At 40.1% G+C, this 22,175-nt stretch overlaps 1 protein-coding gene across 10 annotated transcripts in view; it reads right to left on the reverse strand.

Moving 5' to 3' along the window:
- TENM4 (teneurin transmembrane protein 4) overlaps positions 1–22,175 on the reverse strand; it is a 589,980-nt gene that overhangs the window by 195,031 nt on the left and 372,774 nt on the right. For 5 of the 10 annotated variants that reach the window (XM_063148730.1, XM_063148732.1, XM_063148731.1 and 2 more), the window contains 3 exons: positions 10,938–11,190; positions 5,942–6,040; positions 3,623–3,858 (listed from right to left, as the gene is read on the reverse strand). In XM_063148730.1, coding sequence (XP_063004800.1) covers positions 3,623–3,858; positions 5,942–6,040; positions 10,938–11,190 — 588 coding nt within the window. The remainder of the gene's footprint in view (positions 1–3,622; positions 3,859–5,941; positions 6,041–10,937; positions 11,191–22,175) is intronic. The other 5 variants (XM_063148734.1, XM_063148737.1, XM_063148735.1 and 2 more) reach the window with 1 other exon arrangement.

Raw genomic sequence — 22,175 nt, forward strand, 5'->3', positions numbered from 1 at the left:
CAGGTATTTTCTGTTTCTAAACTTCCTCCCAACCAGTATAGCAATGTCAGAGACTCTTTACAATGCTCTGCTAGCAGGTCTGGCATCTATAAGGTACAGGAACTGCTGGCAAAGTATTAGAATAGCAACACACCTTGTGAGGTTGTCTCTGCCATTAGAATCTTGCTAGAAATTAGCCCTCCAAGGCAGAACTCAATGATGCTATACAGACCTCACCAAATCCCAGCAAAAGCCAGGAAAATTTTTCTTGTCTAGCTGTCCATTGAATGGACAATCCTAAAATGGGGAATTCAATTTTAAAGTCATATCTCTTCAGGAACTCCTGGAATAGCAAATTTGCAGGGCAGTTCTGAGCTGCTCAAGGAGAGAGAGGCCTTTGATTTCAATGGTTCCATCACCTTAATGTTGCAGCCCTGATGTGCCCCTGCTTTTCTCCTTGGTGTTCTCACGGCATGAGACAAACTTCTGTGGAGCTCGTGGGATTTGCATAAGCTCTGTGTGCGCAAACCACTGATGGGCACTGTCACCACTGCTTTGGTATGGTGTCTGACTCTTTGAAAAGGGGCAACAAGTCAATCAAAAGCTGGTTAATTCAAATGAAAATCAGCTTCTGGTGTTTAATACACTCTGTTATATTTTTTTGTCATTATCTCTCCAGACCAGTGACTCAGCACTGTAAAACCTTCCCCTTGATCACAGTGTTGACACATGACGGCAGCCCTTCAGCTGCCATGGACACCTATTTATGTCTCCTCTCCTCACTTTGAAACGGCCCAGCAAGATAAATGAACCTCAGGCTGCTAAATGTCATAAAGACTTACATGAAATAATAGAAACTCTGCCTTTTAGCCTCAAACAAATGGTTTAGCAAGTTCTCCAGGTGAATTTCAAAAAGAAACTGGCTTCAGCAAAAAACTTCAGAAATGACCAGTGCCTTGTTGTTCCCATGAAGCCCTGCCAGCCTCAGATGGGCACCCACCACAGTCGTGCCTGAGTGTCTGTCATGCGGGAAGTTCTGCCCGTAGCAGAGTCTCTTCAATTTGTCTTTAGCTCCACACTGCTACACACAGGCAAGGCCTGCAGTGGGCAGTTTTTAATAATTAAACAGAAAACTGTGACAAGTCTGATGCCGTGAGGAACACCCTGAAGGCCTATATACCACTCTGAAGTATTTCCATTATCTAACCAGTATACAAAAAACCAGATTAAATGCCAAGCTGCTGCAGTGAGACCCAACCTAAAGTCCATTCACTTAAGTGGGAATCTTTTCAATAACCTCAGTTTGCTCTGGAGGATGAAAATGGTCATTAAAAGATAACTTCCATTTTAACTAACAAGAGCAGATGGAAAGCAGTCAAGTTCCCAATACTCAGACTGTTAAGACAGATTAGACCTTTTACTCATGACTAAGTTATACCTTGCCACTCAGACTGTCCCCATGGCATTTAAAAGACCAAGGTACTGCTTACATGAGAAAAATTATCTGTAAGAAAATGGAGGGGGAAGAAAGCCCAAAATTGAAGGAAAAACAGTAATTTGTTTGCAAACAGACCAGGTTACTTGGAATAATAAACAAGCTCCTATTAAGAATTACATAGTTCATATCAAAATGCAAAATGCCTCAGTTTAACTTAGTGAAAGTACATTTTGACTGTCTCATTCATTTCTTTTCTTTTGGGTTAGGTGATACAATTCTCATCTGCAACTTGACAGGATGTAAAAAATAATTACAAATGAAAAGGTTATTCATAATTTTTAAATGAGTTAATTAGTAAACCCCACCAGAATCACTCATTACAGTAATTAATAATTGATTATACTCGAAATTAAACACAATTTTTCATCAAAATCTAATTAAATATCTGCCTTTTTTCTCGTTGATCAGAACACTGGGTCTGGTAGAGGCAATCTTTGCTAAATATGTTTATGCTGAACTGAACTGTTGGATTTGATTTTTAATAATTGGTAGTTCCTTTAGAAATTAGTAATTATGACCCTTAATTACAGTGGTTCAACCTGCTCAACATTTCTGGAACCTTGCCAGCCATCCGTGGTGTCTGGCAAATGCCAGGGAAATCACTTCAATGGAGAGGATAAAAAACATGGGAGGGCACTCACTGGACCTTCCTTTTAACAACATTAACTGTGGTTTTAAGCAGGCATGTGATCTTTTGAGAACTCTGAGACAGGGTTCTGAGTTGGAAAGCAGCAAACCAAACTCCTCTCCATCTATCAACCAGCACACACCTCCTCCTCCTCCTCCAGAATGAACTGGCACTGCTATGCTGAGCTGAAATGATTCTCCTTTCTCCTCCGATACATGGAGATTACGTCCAAAGGAACCATGTTCAGAACATAAGGAGAATACCAGACAAATGAGAAAGGTGACTCTAAATGTACAGAGCAAATGATGAAAACTGACTGCATATTTCATCAAACTGCTGCTGATTTAATGTTGGTTAATTAATCATTCCTGTTTCTCTTACAGGAGACATAAAAGTGACCAGAGTATGATGCAAGGCAGAAGTGGAAAAGTATCAGTCATTAAAGAAGTGTATATAAAAGAAACACAGTAAAAGCAATCCTTTGTGGTGGTGCTAATCATATTCATGTAAAATGAAAGCAAAATCTTTCGATCCAGACTAAGACTTGTAATTCTACCCACAACCTTTTATAGATCATTAGCGTACAGGAAGTCACAGCAAAATCAAAAAGACTCATTTGAGCCATGAGAAATGGGCTTTTTTACCCATGAACACATCTAAAAGTGTCTGACAACTGGAGTTTGCACCACAGTTTAACAGAGACAGTTTAACATAGAAGTCTAGGAATGGACTTTTTAAAGACATTTATAACACACATATCAAAGAGAACTGAAGAAAAAGTAATGGTAACATTGCAGCTTTACAGGCTTAAAAATACAGTTTTCACTTCTAGCAGTTCAATTACTTTTGCAACACACAAAAAGAATGCTTTTTTGCAATGAACACTGACAAGCTGCATAAAACAAAGAAATTCAGATCATGCACAGTTAAAGAAAAATCCACTGCTTTTCCACCCAAGATGCAAATTTCACTAGCAGCACCTACTCTAAAAAGGCCCCGATGAACCACAATCTCAACCCAGTCCTTCTCCATCCTCCTGGTCACCCTGTGAACTCCAATATAATTAGTTAAATGTCACTGAAATGGGTGTGTCACCAAATGATAGAATCAAACCACATTTTTGGGTACCAGGATCTTGGTTCTGACCTGTCCCACCAAAGTCAGCACTGAGGGACCTGGATGTGACTGGGACTGGGACATCCCGTTTTAATGGGATGCTTAGAGAAAACCAGGTGGTTTTGCCTCACTCCAGGTACACTTTTCTGTGCACAATGTCCATGATATTGAAGGGAGTACAAGTCCCTCATATGACTCATGTTTTACTAAGCCCTTCTGGCTTTATGACAGGTGTTAAGCTCCGTACCACAACACTGCAACACAAACAAATCAACAGATGCCTTATTTACCCGTCACTTTGTAGCACAGTCTTGACCCTCTGTTTCCCAAACATTAGCAGTACGGGAGGGTTTGTAGAGAAATGAAATAAAAGAAAGAAAAACAAACAGCAACAAGCTTACCTATGAAATAGGCCAGCAGGATCACCAGCGTGACTGAGATGACAATGGCACTCAGAGCAGCACATTTCCAGTTACAGTACTTATAGGGTTTCTTCAGGTTAAAGGCAGGCCTAGAAAAGGTACTTCTGGGAAGGGGCCTAGGGGGAGGCGAGTACACAGTGCTGGACGTCAGGGGATATCCCGGCGACGTTGTACAAAAAAGGGGAGAAGTGCCTCCAGGTTTGAACAGGAAGTGCCTGAGGGAAGAAAGACCAACAGCAAGTGACTCCTCACACAAATCGATGCTGAGGGAGGCGTGGGGTGGGAGAATGGTGACTGCTGCCAGGACGAGGAGAGCAGCTCCACACAATGCTGGCTACAGACACGGACGGCATGCACAAAAGAGAAGAATAAAAATCAAAGGCAAGTCACATAGAGTAAAAGAAAACAAAACCACATGAAAAAATCAAAGTGCCAACAATGCCACAGAGAACTCTTCAAGGGCAGGAGTCCCCTCTGTGGAAGAGCTGGCGTTAGAGTGAGATGAAAACCCCAAGCACAGCTACGACAGACTGGTGGCACGGGCAGAACTGGGAGCCTGCTCGCACTCCCACAGAAATGCCCTACGGAGGCTGAAGAGGAGCGGAGGTCAGATTAAAGAAGGGAGGGCGTTTATCAATTTATTGATCACTGCATGAGAGCGTTTTTTGTGTGGCATCGGTGAATGGAGATGGGGAAAAGGAGCTTAAGCCATTCCATAGCACCCAAATTGTCACAGAGGGGAATATTCACACTGTCCCCATCCAGCAAATTTAAGTGTCAGACAATGGCGTGGCTAAAAGCATCAAAGTCCTGTGTGTTGCCAGTGGGGAGAAGCCCCTGCTTCCACAAAGCAGTCCAGTGCACCTTGGATAGAAGGCTACTTTTAAAAAAGTGTGAATTACTGTCAAAGGCAACAGCATTTCCTGTCCAGTGACACATTGGGAGGCACCATATTTTGCCCATTATGACAAACGCAGCCTGAGAGCCAGCCCATGAGCACCTTGGGTGACACTCATGGAAGTCAGCATGGGAAGAACACACTGAAGCCCATGAGTTTCTGAAATGAAATGTCCCAGTGGAACATCTGTCCATGGGAATACTAAATGAAAAACCTGATTTAGGTGGGACATCATGCTGTAAAAGGCATTCAAATTTTGGGAATGAAACCAGGGAAATGGAGTGGACTAATCTACCACCATGCTTCTGTAAAACAAAAATGGAGCTTATGAGGACTGAGAAACAGCCTCAGTGCCCTTTGCAGATTCTGCCATGGCTTATGGGGCCAGATTTGCAGCCAGAGTAAATGCAATCAGCATGGATTCGTGGGAGTCAGTCACTGGCTAATACCAGATGAAGAAGTGACTCTATTTTCCCCATGAAGTTACTTGTGCAGTGACGGGGGGAAACATCACATGCAGAAACATCACAGTGCAGAAAAGCCACCAATTCATGCAGGAAAATGCAACATATAATTTTCCAAAATAGGTGTCTGTATTAATACAGCCATGGTTCTAATGGTACTCTAAGCATGACTGCTGAGCACTAGAGAAAGATTCGTTATTTTTTTATTTCTATTAATGCTTTACACAAAAAAAGAAAAAAAATTACAATAAGTCAGATACTATCCCCTTTTTGAAAAGTATTTCTTTAGATAGAGATGTATCTGTTCTGAGCAAAGAGGCACCTGCAGTGCTCAAGTACACCAATAAGCTCGTGTGAATGACGGCTACCAAATGATGAGCTGCCAACACAAGATTCAACAGTTTTGGCACCAACTATCAAGTTAAAAGTCCATTATAATTTAAAAGTTATGTGATCAAAATTTGCCTAAAGGTGCCAGAATGTTAAGGTTAAAGTCAAACTCCAAGGCTTGGCTGACATACACCACTTAGCAGACACTTACTTGTGAGATAATGTATGTGGAAGATATCAGTTAAACAGTGAAGTATCAGGCTGTCAGCACAATAAAGGTTTCAGAGTTTTATGAAAATTAAATTAATTTTGGTTAATATGGGAGTTGAAATTGCTGTAGGTACTTCTTACAAATCAAAAGAGTTTCAAAACAATAAGGGGATAAAAAGCAAATGGCATGCAGTGGCTCACTAGCATATTAATGAGTTTTCCATTAATATGTACAGGACACAATGCTCTAAGCCCCAGAAATTAATTTTTTAAAGCCATATCGGAAGAGGTCAGCAATGGTGTTGCCCTTAAACATCACTGGTGTGACCAAATGCTTTCATGCAAAGATCATAATGACTGTACAGTAAACAGGAAGACCACGTAAGTGTCACATACCCATCATTGTAAGCACCGTCATGTCGGGAGGAGGTGAGAATGTCCATCTCAATGAGGTTGTCCTGCAATGTCTCTAGGAATGTCTGCTTTGCTATGTTTCTACATACATATGGAAACATGAATGAAGCCAGTGAGTCATGCATATATGAAGTGTGATCTTATAAACCACAATGGTTATAGTGCAGTTGTGCATGGAATTAGAATGATGGACCATATATTTATATGTATAAGATGCTACACATATACATATATAGCTTTTTAAAATGTTCATTTCTTTATATATACACTATATATATGCATATACACACATACAAGCACACACGCCCATGTGCATGTATCAAAACAGTGGATGTCTTTGTTCAATGCACATTATTTATTTCCAGCGACACCTGAAACCTTCCAAACTCCTGGATCCAAAGGACCAGATTTCAATCCAGCCCAGCTGAAATCTGGTTATACTCCTGCACCTGTGTTACAGTAGCTCTGAAAAGGGACAGCACAGTATCTCTATCCCACTGTGGCCAGTACCTTGGTAGCACTTTTGCACTTAACTTTCTTATGGATTTCCAGCAAAAATTTGCCACTCCTTTGCTTTAGTTTCATTTTTGTATTTGAGGACTTTTTAGTTTCCAGTTTGATTAATTTATTTCCCTTGTTGAATAATAACTCACTAAATAGAGTAAAATGTAAATTTTCAAGATGTGACTTTTGCTCAATATCAGTATTCCAAATGAAAGTCTCTTGGTGATAAGCAGATATAAGCCAGAAGCAGGTTAAGCTGTAACCCAAATTCCAACACCAGAGTATTGGCTATAATCTGGAAAATACAGGCAATAAGCAAGATACTTAGGGCCTGCACATGCAAATGCTCGGGACTGACACTGCACACAGCAGCAGTATTTTGCAGTATTTGTCCTCCCGGCATGTTCTTTTATAAGTCACATTTTGACCTACAAATGCTAAACTGCTTTGTACTTTTTGAGAAGAACAGCAGGAACATAAAGAATTAACTCAGAGGCACAGCTGGGAACAAACTGTGTCTTTCTCACATTTGGGCTTGTTTCTCGAGACCCAGCAAAAGAACATTCTTCCCTTGTTTTTTAAAACAAAATACAGTCCTGATTTTGCCAATGTCTGTTTTCAGCATCAAAACTGAATCTAAGCATGAATGTGAATAAATCCCCTGGCAGAAACTAGTAAAAAAAATATAACAGCATTGTGACATTTTATCACTTATGCAGGATTAAGAGCCTAGAGCATGTAAGTAACATGAACTCAAACAAGAATTCCTGTCAAAGAAACTGGATTCAGGTAACATGCTAAACCAAGAGAAACCAGCCCTGTCACATTATACAAACCCTGACACTGTTTTTTCTAAAATGTTTTCAAACCTAATTTTCATTTCTACTGCCTCCTCTTCCTGCTGCTAATGCCAGCACTTGTTTAGCTCAACTCCCTGCTTTTGGAGGCCTTCAGGCTGCTTCGACAGAACAGATCTACTCCTTGATCTGAATGAAAGTGAAGTAACTCCTATTCATAGCTGTGGAATAAAGTGGATCAACATGCATGAGCTGTGTGCCATAGCACTTGAGACATCAATCCATCCCCAAGTGTTTGCGGCTTCCTTACATTCCCTGGGAATGCAGGAAAGACTGGATGTTGAGTTCAATGCATAGAAAAAAAGAAGCAGCATATGTGCATGCATTGAGCATTTAATGGGTAAGAGGCAAGGCACCTAGCAACACACCAATCAATAAAAGTTCATCGTTAGTTAAAATCCATGTCAAATTGGTTCCATGAATCTCAGTTGTGGATTGTCAATAGAACAGAGGAGGGGAGGGTTACACAATCTCGTAACGTATGCATTTGTAACAGACAGGTCGCTGGGTCACCTCAGGGACTGATGCGTGACTGTCCTCCTCACGGAAGGCTCACGGAGCCTGATCCCTTGGAGATTACCTGTAAATCACTGGCTAGTTACAAAACACTCAACTTTCTCATTAGCAGTAATGGTGGGAGAAATCTGACCTTACATGATTACCACATGAAATTTCCTGGGAATGGAAGTCTCCTGAAAACTGCTGATTTGTCAACTAAACGTCCATCTAGTTGGCATTTGTTTGCTCCCACAAGGTCTCATGTAAAGGAACAGAAAGGAGGCCACAGAAGGAAGAAGACTGAGGAATAAATATGGGGGGAACTTACCTGTCAGGAGTGACTGCTGAGCAAAGATCTTCTCATCACAACCTTGATAACACATGGCTTTTAAAGCAACAAAAAAGGGAGCAGACAGGAAAAGAAAGAGGAGAAAGGAGAAACAGAGAAAAGGGAGTAAAGGGAAACTAATGAAAAGGAGGGAGAGAAGAGGAGGGGCTCTTCCTCTTGCAACATACAAAATTCTCAGATAGGCTTATCCTGTCAGTTGTATATTTGTGCTGCACATCTCTGCTTGCCCTTGCATTACAATTTAGAAATTTCCAGGCAGTGACAAACCAGTCTGAATTCCCAGTTCTGAAAACTGCCTGGAGTCCATGGCAGTCAAAATCAAGCCACTTCAAACTGGTTAAATTCTGTAACTGCAGGCACATTCCACAGCCTGTGACAATCCTAGTTTAAAAGATGCAGCTTTTTTCTTCTTGTGTTCTCTCTCTGTTGACTAATATGGGATTAAATAAAACCCAAAGGAAATACAATTCCATTTTTGACATGAGATTACCATAATCTCCTAACTTGGAAAATCTTTATTCTTGGATTAATGTCTCTTGGCCAGAATTTACATTTCTACATACCGGACATTTTATTCTCATAGGTGATGGTCTTTTTATTTGGCTCTAAAAATCTTTGCAGTGGAGAAGATGGGGAAGATCAGACTCATGGAAGAGGCTGAATTGAGCACCCAAGTTTGCTAAAAAGCTCTGAAGCCTGGTCTTTTATGTCTACACTATTCCCACTGAAGGAAATGGAAGACCTCTGCACGCCAGAAGAGCTGACTGTCAGAGTGGAAGTTAATCCAGATATCCTGATCATCTATGCAGCTCAGCCTACTCTCTCTTTATGACACCATTATAACACATTTTATTTTCTTAATGTTGTGTAAGTGAAGTAGTGATCATTTGCTGTTGGCACAAAATTGCGTATTTTCCAACATGCTTGTTGTCAAAAAGAAACACTGGGTGAAATTATACCATTTCAACCAGTGTGTCAAAAGCCTCACCATCAGTCTTGAAATGACCTGTTTTCTACATTAATAAAATGTTTTCTACCTGTTTTCTAAATTAATAAAATAGTTAGACTGAGGACCAAGTACAAATGTGACTGATCTGTGATGCTAGAGTAAAATCATCAAGTGATGCAGAAAGAGCTCTTTGTGCAGGTAGACCTCCAACTGCATGTGACCAATCCAACCTGCAACAAGAGCAGTCTGCTTCAGATCTTGAAAAAATTTCATCCACAATGTTTTCACAGAGAATAAATGAGGAGAGCCTTTAAGATTTTGCACTACTAAAACAGTGTTTTATCTCTTCTATAAAGAATTCACCATCTGGCTAGGAAAAGGTACAGAACTTCCTTCTGAATTATAGAGGATTATCACAAAAAAAGCTGCAGGAGTAGGGCCTAAGTATTTTTTAATGTAATTTTAATAAGAATTACCACATGAAACTCAATGCTTTGGTATTTGTGCTTGAGAATTACTAACACAATATAATTACTAAAACTGTTGCCAAATCACACTTGCATTATTTGCTCATAATTTTGTCTTAATCTTTTGGATCCAGGTTCTTAGTTGAGTCTTTTTAATCAAGCAGTCACAGAGAAATTAATTATCTTTAAATGCCAAAATGTCATATTCAGGTTGTTTTGGAAGTTTCAGAAGGCCAGCAGATATAGCTCATTCTCACAAAGACTGACAGATGTGCTCATTTTTAAAAAAAACATTCTCTTAGCAGAAATTTGCAAAACTGGGTACAACTTGTCCCATGATACAGCTACAACTATTGCTGCCTCTCAATGAGATTCCTGCAGGCAGTGATGTTAAAAATATTGGCCCTGTCTCAGTTTTCAGTTGTTGTATGAATTTTGCTGTCTAAAATCTTGTTGGTTTGAGAGGGTTAGACAAAGACAGCGCACCATGTTTTACGCTTGGAAGACTCCTTTGCAGACTGAAAGAAACACCATGTATGGGAGCTGATGACTTCAGCATCCCCAGTGGCTGCTTGGTAGCAAAGGAAATAGAGAAGCAAAACCTCTGGAGAAAGCAACTGGGACTGCAAGTAGATGCACTCACCATCAGATAGGAGGACTGAGGCTGAGGGAGTGTGAGAGTTCTCTTTTCCAGAACCTACACAGAACCTGAACAAAGCTATGAACTACAACAACTTGTTGTTGTACATCCTTGTTACACCCTTCAGGTGTTGCATAGGTGGAAAAGAATTTGAGAGCTAAATGGAAACACCATTAGATGGCTGATGCTGGGCTATCCAGTGTTTCATGCTTTTGGAGCAATGTTGAAAAGGGCAGCAGCTGACCTCTCTTCATTAGGTGATACAAGATCAACCTTTCCTGAATTAAGTACTATGAAAGGACTGCTTGATAAGGCACAGCTACAAGGCTAAATCTTTTCAATATACTGACTGATTTCAGTTTTTTAAATAGGATATTGATTTATCCTACTACATAGGAAGAAAAGACATTAAAGGAAAATAAAAGAAAGAAAACCAAGAACATTTTAATCTATGATCCTGATTCCAATTATAAATGAGGAAAATAACCTTATAAACAGCTGTTAAAGACAACATTTTTAGTTTGTGAAAGAAGAGCAATTTCCTCTTCTCCTAGTCCAAATAAAAAGACACAAGGAATAATAAATACAATGCAAAATGCATAAGTCAAACACCAGTTCACAAAGAAGGTGGCTGGCTATGCAATGTGTGTATTGTCCATAACATCCTGAGCACACAGAGTCAGAACATTGTAAGTGCTAAAGAAAGTGACCTACCTTGTCTCCAGTGGGATGTTACTGTTGAGTAACCAGTTGTCCTGAGCATGGGCTGGCTCTTGAGTAGTGGCTGGCTGTTCTCCAGAGAGAGAGTGGTCCGTGGGAGCTGGGCTGGGGTTGCTGCGTGGAGTGAAGTTCCCTCTGTTCAGGGAATTGATGGAGGCTGCGTGATGCTGATTTGGGGTGTGAGCATGTGATATTGGAGGAGGTGGAGTTCGAAGTCTTGAATGGTTTTGAATATTTGGAGGATGATCTAAAACATAAGTAAAATACTTTTAAGGTTCATGATTTGAGTAGTTCTATACTGGGTTAATCTATGTGCAGACACTTCTAAAAAGTATGAAGGCTGGGGTGTCACACATCCTAAATGAAAATCAAAAGGGTAACACAGCCTTGTTTCATATGTTCTAATGCCACAACATTGATCCCTGAGCCAGCTAGAAAAATAGTTCAGTCTCATGCACAAAAGTTATGAAACTTTAAAGCACTGCAGAAAGGCTGTCCTGACAGCCAAGTTAACTTCGATGAACAACTGCAGGTTGCAAACTGCAATCTATCTGTGGCACTGATTTGTGATAAAGCATGAAAAATACAACCAGTCTGGATAGATAACACGTTAGAGTCAGTTTATGATGGATATACAGCTCCCAGAGAAGTTTGTTCTGCCCGTTTTGCCTGAGAACTTTCAATAGTTAAGTCAAGAAGAAGATGAAGAATACATTTAATCACAGACTGGTTTGGTTTGGTTTGGTGAAAGCCATAAAAGCATGTCAGGGTTATACAATTTAACAAAATCCAGTAGTTTGTACTCTTAAAAATGTACTCAAACTGAGTAAAAAATGCATGTGGCATAAAATCTGCGGTGTCAGGAAAATGAAACAACAAAAAATGAATAAAGATGTTAAAGATCAGTCGTATGGCTACTTTGAGTAAAACTCGGAGTATTTCTTAGCCAAGAGACTGCGGAATGCAGACTGAGGAAGATAAACACCCAGGAAAGATGAAGCAAGTGCTGACCATATCTCTATTTTTACTTTTTTTTTAGCTAACCATAAAGTATTTTTTTCATTGTTTTTTGGAAATGAAGAAAACTAAAGTATTTGATGGAACTGGAGGGAGATTGACAGTATAGCACACTGCATATGAGAAACAGGACATATATAGGACGTATATATCTCTCTACTTTGAGTGGGTTCATGCTCAAAAGTCATTAATACTGTTCACTGGAACAGACTGCCCAGAGAGGTGGAGGAGTCTCCCTCACTGGAGATGTCTGAGAACTGTCTGGATCCAATTGTGTGCAATGTGCTCTGGGCTGACCCTGCTGGAGCAGCAAGTTTGGACCAGATGACCCGCTGTGGTCCCTTCCAACCCCACCCATTCTGTGATTCTGTAGTACACAACACTTTAGTGATGCCTTATCTGAAAAGAGTGTCTATCCTATCAGTCTAATACTTACCAGACTTCTACATAATGAGAAATTAACCCCCATTTATTCACTAATTAGAGACCTCAGAACTGAACAAACCGTATGCAGTTATAAATTACAACAAATGGAATCAGACATGTAATGGATTAGGACTTGGATTTAGGAGAGGAACAGAAGAAGCATGCTCGGTGTCTCTGCAGCTTCTCAGATAGTTAAACACATTAGATAAAACATGGAGATGTGTGAGAGAGCAATCCTGCCTCTCCTCACCCTGTATTGACTCACACTGCCTCATCATTAACTATGGCAGGTTACACCAGAATCTTATGGTATTGGAAGTGGTCTAGCAAAAAAATACATGTTAATTACAGGGGTGCCATTATTCTGACTGGACATATATTTACCTCTGGCTTTGTCAGGTCAGACGCACAAATAGGAGTATATATGCCATAGGGAGAACTGAGTGGTTTTAGGTCCCAATCTTAAAAGCCAATTTTACCCTAGATATCCAGAAAAGTCACACACATACTTACTGGTCTCTCTATTTTATGTCAGTAACACAGAAAACAAGTTCAAACAGAGGTCTATACTGGTCATCTACATTTGGACAGACAGACTTTTCACAGGAATTTAAGGAACTATTAAAAAATCTGACTTAGCAAGCTCAAACAAACTTAAAAAAGCCCTATAATGCCAATAATACTGGTCTCTGACTTGCACATCAGCCAGCAAATGAAAGGGAAGAGCAATGAGCACAGACCTTATAGACAAGTATCAGAACTAAACCAGGTTTGATCTCAGCTCTGCAGCTCCATGTGAATCGAAGTGTCCAAACATTTTTGGACTGGATATTACTGGGGACTCTTGCTCAGTTGAAGTCCTGACCATTGAGACAATAAAACAACAGTGAAGGAATTCTACTCCTGGTTTATTGACAAAATTAATGACTGTTTTCCTACTCAACAGACAGGAATCAAGATAGGAAGAGAGTATTAAATGCAGCTGAGGGAGATAGAGGGCATCCAACAAATAGAAGGTTTCCAACTTTTAGGGCTGTCAATCTATCACCATTAATAAGAACTTAACTCAGCCCAGAGAAAATGACTTGTCTATTTGGGAGAAACATACCAGAGGTTTCCAAGACCAGCTATTTAAGTTTTTAGCATAGCTCATGTCTGAGATGAATACTATGCAATCTACAAAGGGGCTAAATGGGTAGATCTTGAAATAAGAAATAGGCCTTCTGCAAAGTTCTGTTATTGGTTGACTTTTCCTTCAGGAGGCACACCATTTTCACACTGTGAGTCAGAGACTGTTTTCAACGATCTGTTATGTAAATTTCAATTTACACCATATTATTACAGACACATTGCAGATGCTATTATGGATAATGCTTTTGAATCAAGTAAAAATGTGTTATTTTCATTCTCTATTTTCATATCCTCCGTGATTTCTTTGCTAAGTAAAGACAGCACATCTATCTCACTCTGGTCTATGAGATGTTTCACAGGATTTTATAGCTTGCATTTTGTTTTTTCTGACATTTAGGTATCTTTTCCTTCCAGAATGTTTTTTATTTCCTCCATATACAAATTCTGAACACTTATGTCATTTCTGAGGACTATGGAGTTTAATATACCTTGACTAGAATTAGTAATTATTTTCTTTGCCTTACGATCTTTTTTTTTTAATTGTCTTCTTCCAAATTAAGGAACATCAGAAATAAGGTACACACAAAAGCACAAGCCAGTAAATTATCCTACTGAAAATTAGTGCAGCTGTGCAGAATTTCCTTGGGGCAAAAAAACCTGTTTAGGTTCTTACCCTCTGCTGTGACCAAAGCTCCTATGGGATTTGTAACAGATCATGAAAGCTAAGAAAAAGGAAAAAAAAAAATCTTTATTGATTTCCTAAAATTTCAACTGTCCCCTTTTGTGAGTATGCTTGTAGAAGCTGAAGATTCCCCACTGCTGGAAGTGTTCAAGAACAGGCTGGATGAGTCTTCCAGCAACCCAGTTTAATAAAAGGTGTCCCTGCCCATGGCAGAGGGTTGGAAATTTAAGGTTCAGTGCAACCCAAACCTATGAGTCTATGAGTATTAACTAGACCCACAATGTTTGAGCGACACAAACTGTGTGACTGTATTTCCCCTCAGGAAGGAGAACTTAATGCTGGCTGCAATGGCTCTCACATCATGACTGAGCATAGATCTTACACAGTGGGAAGATGCTCCAATCATCCACTGTTTACTACACAGAATTGAATTTTTACAGATCCCACCACGTAGGTGGGATACAAAGGAAGTCTGCTACAGCTGTCTACCTCTACCAGCAAGCCTTTACTGGGACAACAGCAGCACAGGAATTCAGAAGACATTATAAAGGAGCAGGACACTGTGGCCAGTGCATAAATTGAACAAGATTCCCCAAGACCTTTCTTAACCAAGTATGAGATGGCTAAATGTGACTATCTGTAAGTTATCTTTGTTTACTACAAAAGAGAGAATTTTCAACATTTTCCTTCTTGCAATTTTCCTCTTTGGTTTCTAAAAAGACACAGACACAATCATTCTCTCTCTACTCATTGTCAGAATGAAAAACTTGACATGATCAGAGGGATCAGCTGAGCTAACAGAACACCAAGGAATAAAACAAACACCTTGTAAAGCACCTCTCCCCCATCCATCCAAATTTCTAATAGTCTCAGAGTCAAGCTAAGCAGTTTAAGGGTTGATTTGTGCCTTGAAGGGAGAACAGAAGAGACCTGTCAATAGCAAAGGAGTCTTAGACACCAGTCCCAGTCTCAGACATCAGGTGCCAATGAAAGAGCATCCCAGAAATAAAGTTCAACATTTCTAGAAGACATGCTGGCAGCTCTGCAAGTCTAAAGAGCCAGAACTTAAAGAACTCCCCATAACCCTCATTTTCTCTAATAGTTAGCCAAACGGTATCTAACATGTCTGTATTCAAATGCAAGGAAGCTTTGGAAATCTGAATGCATAAACCAGATAGAAATCAAGCTGCTTTTATGTTAGGTTTTTTGTGTTTTTTTAAACTTGCTTCCTAACATTAAAATGTCATTGACAAACACTGGTTTGGTAATCACAGATAAAGCAGAGCTGAAAGATAATGCAGTTAATGAAGCTTGTACTTGGTATGTATTAGAGAGCCTTGACAGAAGGCTGTGAATGAAGAGCTGAATAAATATGAACCATAAAAAATTACCAGTGAGGACCTAGTATGACAAAATTTCAATAAAAGGTCTGAACCTCATGTTCCTTTTCTCTCCCTTAATCTTTAATGAGTAGTACTGTTTTGAAATTAGTCTATGTAACAATTACACTTTCTGATTCATTAGGTTTTGGGATTGTATTCAGAGCAAATGTGCTAACCTCTGAGTGAAAAATACATTCTCCTTTTTTTCCCAGCTTATTCTGTTCCTCCACACATTTGTCATTTGTACGTCTGCTCACATTCAGACAGACTGATGCCTAACTGGTGTCTGGATTAGGTACAGGAAATATTTCTTTTTACTCACTGTATATATTGCCAGGTGGAATGAATCACTCTGTGCTCCCTTTAACTTGAGCTCCACAGTAGCTGCGATGATGAACTTGCTAGTGTGACTTTGGACAATTGTGCTTGTGCCCACTCACAAGGAGAAACACCCCAGCCCCCACCCTGCCACCCCTTGCAGAGGAAACAATAAACAATTTTTTTTTTTAAACAACATACTCTGCATTCAATTGACAGAACAGCAAAGAGCCAGGACCCATTTCAATCTGCTGCAGATGTACACACACAGCATTTGCACCAGCCAGTTGAAATCACCTTCACAGGGCTCCCTGTCCTGTTGGGTACCACTGGGTATGGAGCTGGGGTGCTTCTCTCATGAATCTGATGAGGCACCTAAGGTCAGGTGCACTAGGAAGAACTAACCTGGGTCTTTTCCACCACCTTTGTAGGAGACACAGGAAGTTTGCTACTAGAAGCGAGACTGCTTGCCAGAAACAGGTTCCCTATCAGACACATGCCAAGCCAATGACGATGTCTGCAAAATGAAAAGGGAGCAGAATATTTAACCCCCAATTTGGCAGATAATGGAAAAATATTAGGAGGAAAATCAAAGTGGGAGAAACTGCCTTCTTGGAGGGTAGCTTAGTGGCTTTTGATTACAGCCAGGACAAATTGCAGAGCCAGTTTTTCTTCTACCTGCAGACAATCCAGCTGAATGTGTAACATCCAGACTGAGCTGAAGCAGTGTGTGAAGGTACCTCTTTTGTACCAAGCCGGTCCACCTCATGGCTGGCACTGATATTCTGCAACCTAGAGGAGAATTTCCTCCTTTTTCCTCCTTCAAGCAATGTCTGACAACAGTGTCTGTCTCCATGGGACAGTCCAGCGAGGAAGCCACCGCAGGGTGGATGAAAAGAGATGGAGTGAAATAGGTCACTCAGCTGTCAGATGATTTATCTGAGCAGAGATAAAGTGTTTGCAGAAATGTTTTCCCTCACTAACACTTAAAAACTAGAATCAGTGTTACAACTTGAGTGACTGTATCTCCTCTTAATACACACAACCACTGAATTTCACTTAAGACTAGCTTCTCCTACTATCAAGTGGAGTGTTTTCAACAGACTGTGAAACACACTTTTCCTGTAGCAACATCTTGTGTCCCCAGTTTTCAGAATGACACTGAAACATAAAAGGAAAGCAAAGTGCTGATGTATAACCTACATTATGTAACAAAACAACAACAGGACAGCTAACCTTACCTTTTTTCCTCTGTTTTATTTTACGTAACAAAATAACAGGAGGCTGCTGTTCCATTAAGGGCTCTCACTTAGAGAAGAGCATAGTCCTCATCATGCAGTTAGAAACATCAGTGTCTGTGTCCTGGTTCTAGAGAGTATTCTGGCTCAGAGTCTTTTTTCAGCTGAACTCCTCGTGTTGCAATCTTCACAACCTTGTATCTCACCCTTACTTTATGATGCCAGTGCATAAACATGCAACTGACTGTGGATGACTAAAGCCTAAAGAAGAGTTTTCCCATGCAACTTTGGTGCAGTCTTCTGTTCAGAGAAATCCACAAACATTGGAAACCACTTACTAGAGGAACATCAGCTATATAGATGGAAATAGTTTTGAACATCCCTCTAAACGTGCAACTTGGACATTGAATCTGCAATAGCATGTGTTACAAAGACTTAGCACCAAAAAAAGCTGCAGAATATAAAACCTGTGGTGTATTTTCATGGCACTACTCACTGTGCCTGTGAATGTCTCCAGACACTGGCTGTAGCTATTCTAGATATTGTTAGTAAAGCTACACATATCAGGGACCAGTGCAGAAAGACTCTGTAACTATCACAATCTAAACTTGACTTCCAGCAGTATACCACGTGTGAAAGAGGCAATCATTCTCCATCTCACAAACTGACCATAACAAGTAGCAAGTGGAAATGAGGGACCTCAAAGTCAGGCAGCAGATAAAATGGCACTTTGTTACCGACTGACAAGACAAGACTTTATAAACTTATTAAGACTTCATTGTGAAACATTACCAGGTCATAGCTGTACTTAAGAAACTTCATTTGTTTAGATCAATTACGTCAAAAATCAGGCCCATTTAGATGCTATGTATGCATGTGTAAAATGAGTTGAAGCTCCCCTCCAGCTGCACAGATCAACACTTCATTGGCTTTACTGTTTATAGAAAACCATGGGTGCACCACATCAAGTCCAAACAAGCCTCTCCTCTGCATTTTGTTCATCAAATGTGTACATTACATGCAAACTTTCCTCTAAAGTGCCAAAGTGCCTTTGCAAAAGCAAGATATTGACTTCTGGGTTTGAAATCAATTTTTTGTTTGATGCTGGGCTGTCAAGCTTTGCCTGTACATAGTCAGCAGGAGCTCTGGGTGGTTGTTTTTTCATCAGCATGCATCTGACTGGATTGAATGCCCTACAAGTAATGGTTTTAAAAAGGTTCAGGTCACCATCAAAGGATGATATGCAGACTTTTAACTCATGATGTTCATTACTCAATAAAAGGGAGTCACAATCTAATAAAATCAAGGCAGAGTATTACTGTTTAGCCTCTGACAGTTTATGAAGAATCATTACCTTTAGCACAAAGGAAAGTGGAAAAAACCCAGAGTATCTGGCAGAGTGCAAATTCAAATAACATATTTAACTTGTGAAATAATTTATGGGAAGCACAGGAAAGTAGCTTCTACTGTGCCCAGCTAAGCAAATTTTCCTGCAGCCCTGGAGGCTGAATTTTCTGCTGGACTTACTGAAAAGAAACATCTTTAACTACCCTGACACCACACACTGGAGGCAACAGTAGCCTTTGAAGTCTCAAGCTGTTGAACTGCTGGCCTTTCTGGTCTAAGCATATAAACAAACAAATAAACAATGCTTCATTAGAGCTCCTTTCCTCTCAGAAATGCCTCAAACATAAAAACTGACTGTGAGCCTCACCACTCAGGTGAGATGCTGCAGTAAACCACACTGTGTTCTCAGCCCCTGAGGTCTGGGTTCTCATGTTTGGAAACCCATAACTGCTACTCTCCTAATTTTCACAAGGATGCTCAAATGAGCTTGCTGTGCCATTCTGACAGCACTGATGGCTCCTGTAAGCTCCCTTCAGCTAAATGACTGAAGATAACCCACCTGCACTGCATCTTAGCAGGGTACAGCACCATAATGTCAGGCAAGAAAATCCACTGGCCTGGAGCTAAGGACGGTGCATTCGTGCTCTGATTTCAAGTTGCTACAAATTAGGCTCGTTCAATGTTTCTAAACCTGTGTGTCTAAAACTTCAAAACCCAGCTCCTGAAGAACTGGGATCTTGCAGCTTTCTCTTTTCTCATTTGTAGTCACCCATGATATCCCAGTAGCTGTAGTTTAGCCAACTATGCCACTTAGATTATTGCTCGTCTCCTGTCCCAAGTGTCCGACCTGCACAGACTTGGCAAAAGCAGCTGGGTGTCATCCCTCAGGCCTGGGGAAATGGAAAAAGTTCTGTTTTGCTGCCCCCTCCACTGCACATTTAAGAACACAACTGTTATTACACCTAAGACTGTTCTTCTTGAAAGAAATGTGCATTTCTCTGATGTCTGCAGTTTATTGACTTGAGGCCCCAAGGAACTCTTTGATACAGAGAGAGTTTTGCTCGTTTCCATCCATACACTCTCTCCTGTGTCTGTTTCATGATCCTTTCATACCACAACATATGGAGACAAATATTTATACATTTATATGAAACAGATAACCACCCAGTTCAAACCAGACATGATTACCTGTACAGTTACACAAGCAAATCTCTAAATTGTTTGTGTAAAGCGGTTCCTGAAACAGAAGTACATTACCAAAAGGTGCCTCTGGCTGCTGTTATAGCAAATAAACTCAGGATTTTGCCAGCAAAGCTCTCAGATATTGCTGGCTTTTTGTTTTTTCATATACCTATATTAGAAAAATTGAAATATAGACCTGATCTTTGTCTGTTTCTCCATAAAAATAAAATGAACAAATAGTCTCTATTTTGCTTACGCCCTTCAAAAATCTTATCTAAATTGCAACATTGTTGTGACTTAGCTGTGCACAAATAGACAGGACTGACAGATCCCCAGCTCCATCAGCAAAGCTGACTATTAATAGCAGCTGAGGAAATAGTCTGGTTTATGTATTTTTTACAATGTTGTTAGCCATGACAATCCAGAGCCCATCCTCTTGCAAATATGAAGCACACAAGTTTCATGCAGTTTGACCATGTGCCAGGACCACGTATGTGCTCATAGTGGTCAGGGTGAAAGATTAATATCTTGCAATTTTTTTTTTTAATTTGCTGTATTTAATGTTAACTTGCAAGCTCTGGGTTTGGATTCCCACCTCAAATGGCATGTAAATCCCACAGCCACCAGGGAGTTGCACAGCACAAACACCTGAAGTAGGGTTTTGTTTTTTCTTTTCATTTATATGTCACCCAGTCTTGTAAATGACCAAGTGTATGAAAACACAAAATTCCATTATTTCACAGCACAGTGCTTATGGAATGCAACATGATGTGGTCCAGCACAATGCTAGCAAGAACTAATGATTTTAATTATTCAGTCTTGAGAAAGAAATGGGAAGATTTCATGTTGGCAGCAACTGAAATAAACTAATTCAAGTCTTTGCTGGCAAACAGAGATTTTTTTTGTGACTTTGGATCAACTTCTTCGCATGCTGCCCCCCAGGCACTACCAAACACAGGCACTGCACAATACATAACCAGTTCTCCAGTTTTCCCTTTGTTACCCACTCCTTGCCCCTATCCTCCTTTTAATTTTTTCCCTGCCTTTGAAGGTTTCACAAAGAAAATTCTTTTAAACTCCTCCAAAGCACAACATAAACTGGTGACGGCTCCATCTGACAGCTGTGACTGACATGATGTCTGTCACAGGGATTACTCCCTACATCCCCCGCCACCACCACATACACAAAGCTGACTGACTTCCTTTAGTGAAAACCATGGGTGCAGATGAGTAAAATCTCTCTGCACAGGTGGGAAACCTTATTCCCTTTGGCACAGGAATCTGATTTGTGAGAGCTGGGCTCCATGACCTTTCCCTTCAGGTTCTATTTGGCATTCTTGGAAGCACTATAGCAGACGGCTGCACTCCAAGTAATTCTGAAACAGACATAAAACTTTTATATTTTTATTAACACTTGAAGAGGCCACTAAAAGAAAATCAAAACTATGAATCTGTCAAGACACCCCTCAGCAACGCTGCACTTTGTTCACAAAAGCACCATGATGGAATGGCAGTGTAGCTTATCCAGCATGTATGGTTTTCTAACTATTCATAATGCTACCACCCAAAAAAATCTCTGTACTAATTGATACAGACCCTTTGACAACACATGTCTGAGAGGAAATATTCATCATGAGTCTCATTTACCACTTTCTCTTTTTTTTTACTTCTACACTTCATCTTGCAAACCTGTAGTGCTTAAATTACATAAATAAAACTATAAATACACTGCACCTAAATATTAATAGATCATAAAGACATTTATAAATGTTCTGATGTTAATTTTTCACTCTAATATTCTGAATGTACCTTTTTGTATTTCTCTGCCTTAATACAGCGAGAAAAATGTATACTGTGCTACAGAGACAGAAAAAACATGTTATAGTAAAAAGATTTTGTTCTTTTTGCTTAATTCCGCCTCTTAACTTTTGTTTCCCTTCCATGAGCTATTGGCTTTATTGGCAGTGATGACTGCTGCCCTTCAACTTCCATCTTGGAAAATAGGCTAATTTAAAATGAGAAGGCTCTGGTAGAACAAAAAGACTGCCTTAGCTTTTCTGCCAAAAAAAGAATTATTATTTGTAATAAAAATTGTTACTTATAATCCTAGTGCTTTTTGTGTTTTTTTTCAGTGCAGGGGAAACAGAGAAAAGCCAGGGTACATGACTATTCAGCAGTTATTCTCATGTGCACAAGGCACAAGAGGTTTGAGAGAGGCAGATCTATTTCTGCAAGTCATTCTTCATCGACACAAGCCTACAAACTGTCCATGTGTGAAACTGGTTTATTACTGGAATCTCTACATATGCAAAGAGAGAGAGATTTTCAGGTACTCTAACAGAAGTAAGGTACGAGCTCCCACTTCTGCCACTCAGTGATACCTGTGGCCTTAAAAAATTTACCAGGATAATTTGAAAATCAAGCCCCAAATCAGTGACATTAGTGCAGATCCCAGAGCCTAGCCCTGTCTGAAGGCTGGTATTAGCTGCAGGTTCCCTTAGCAAGTGGC

Source organism: Melospiza melodia, chromosome 2, assembly GCF_035770615.1.
Source record: "Melospiza melodia melodia isolate bMelMel2 chromosome 2, bMelMel2.pri, whole genome shotgun sequence".
Classification (NCBI taxonomy): domain Eukaryota; kingdom Metazoa; phylum Chordata; class Aves; order Passeriformes; family Passerellidae; genus Melospiza; species Melospiza melodia.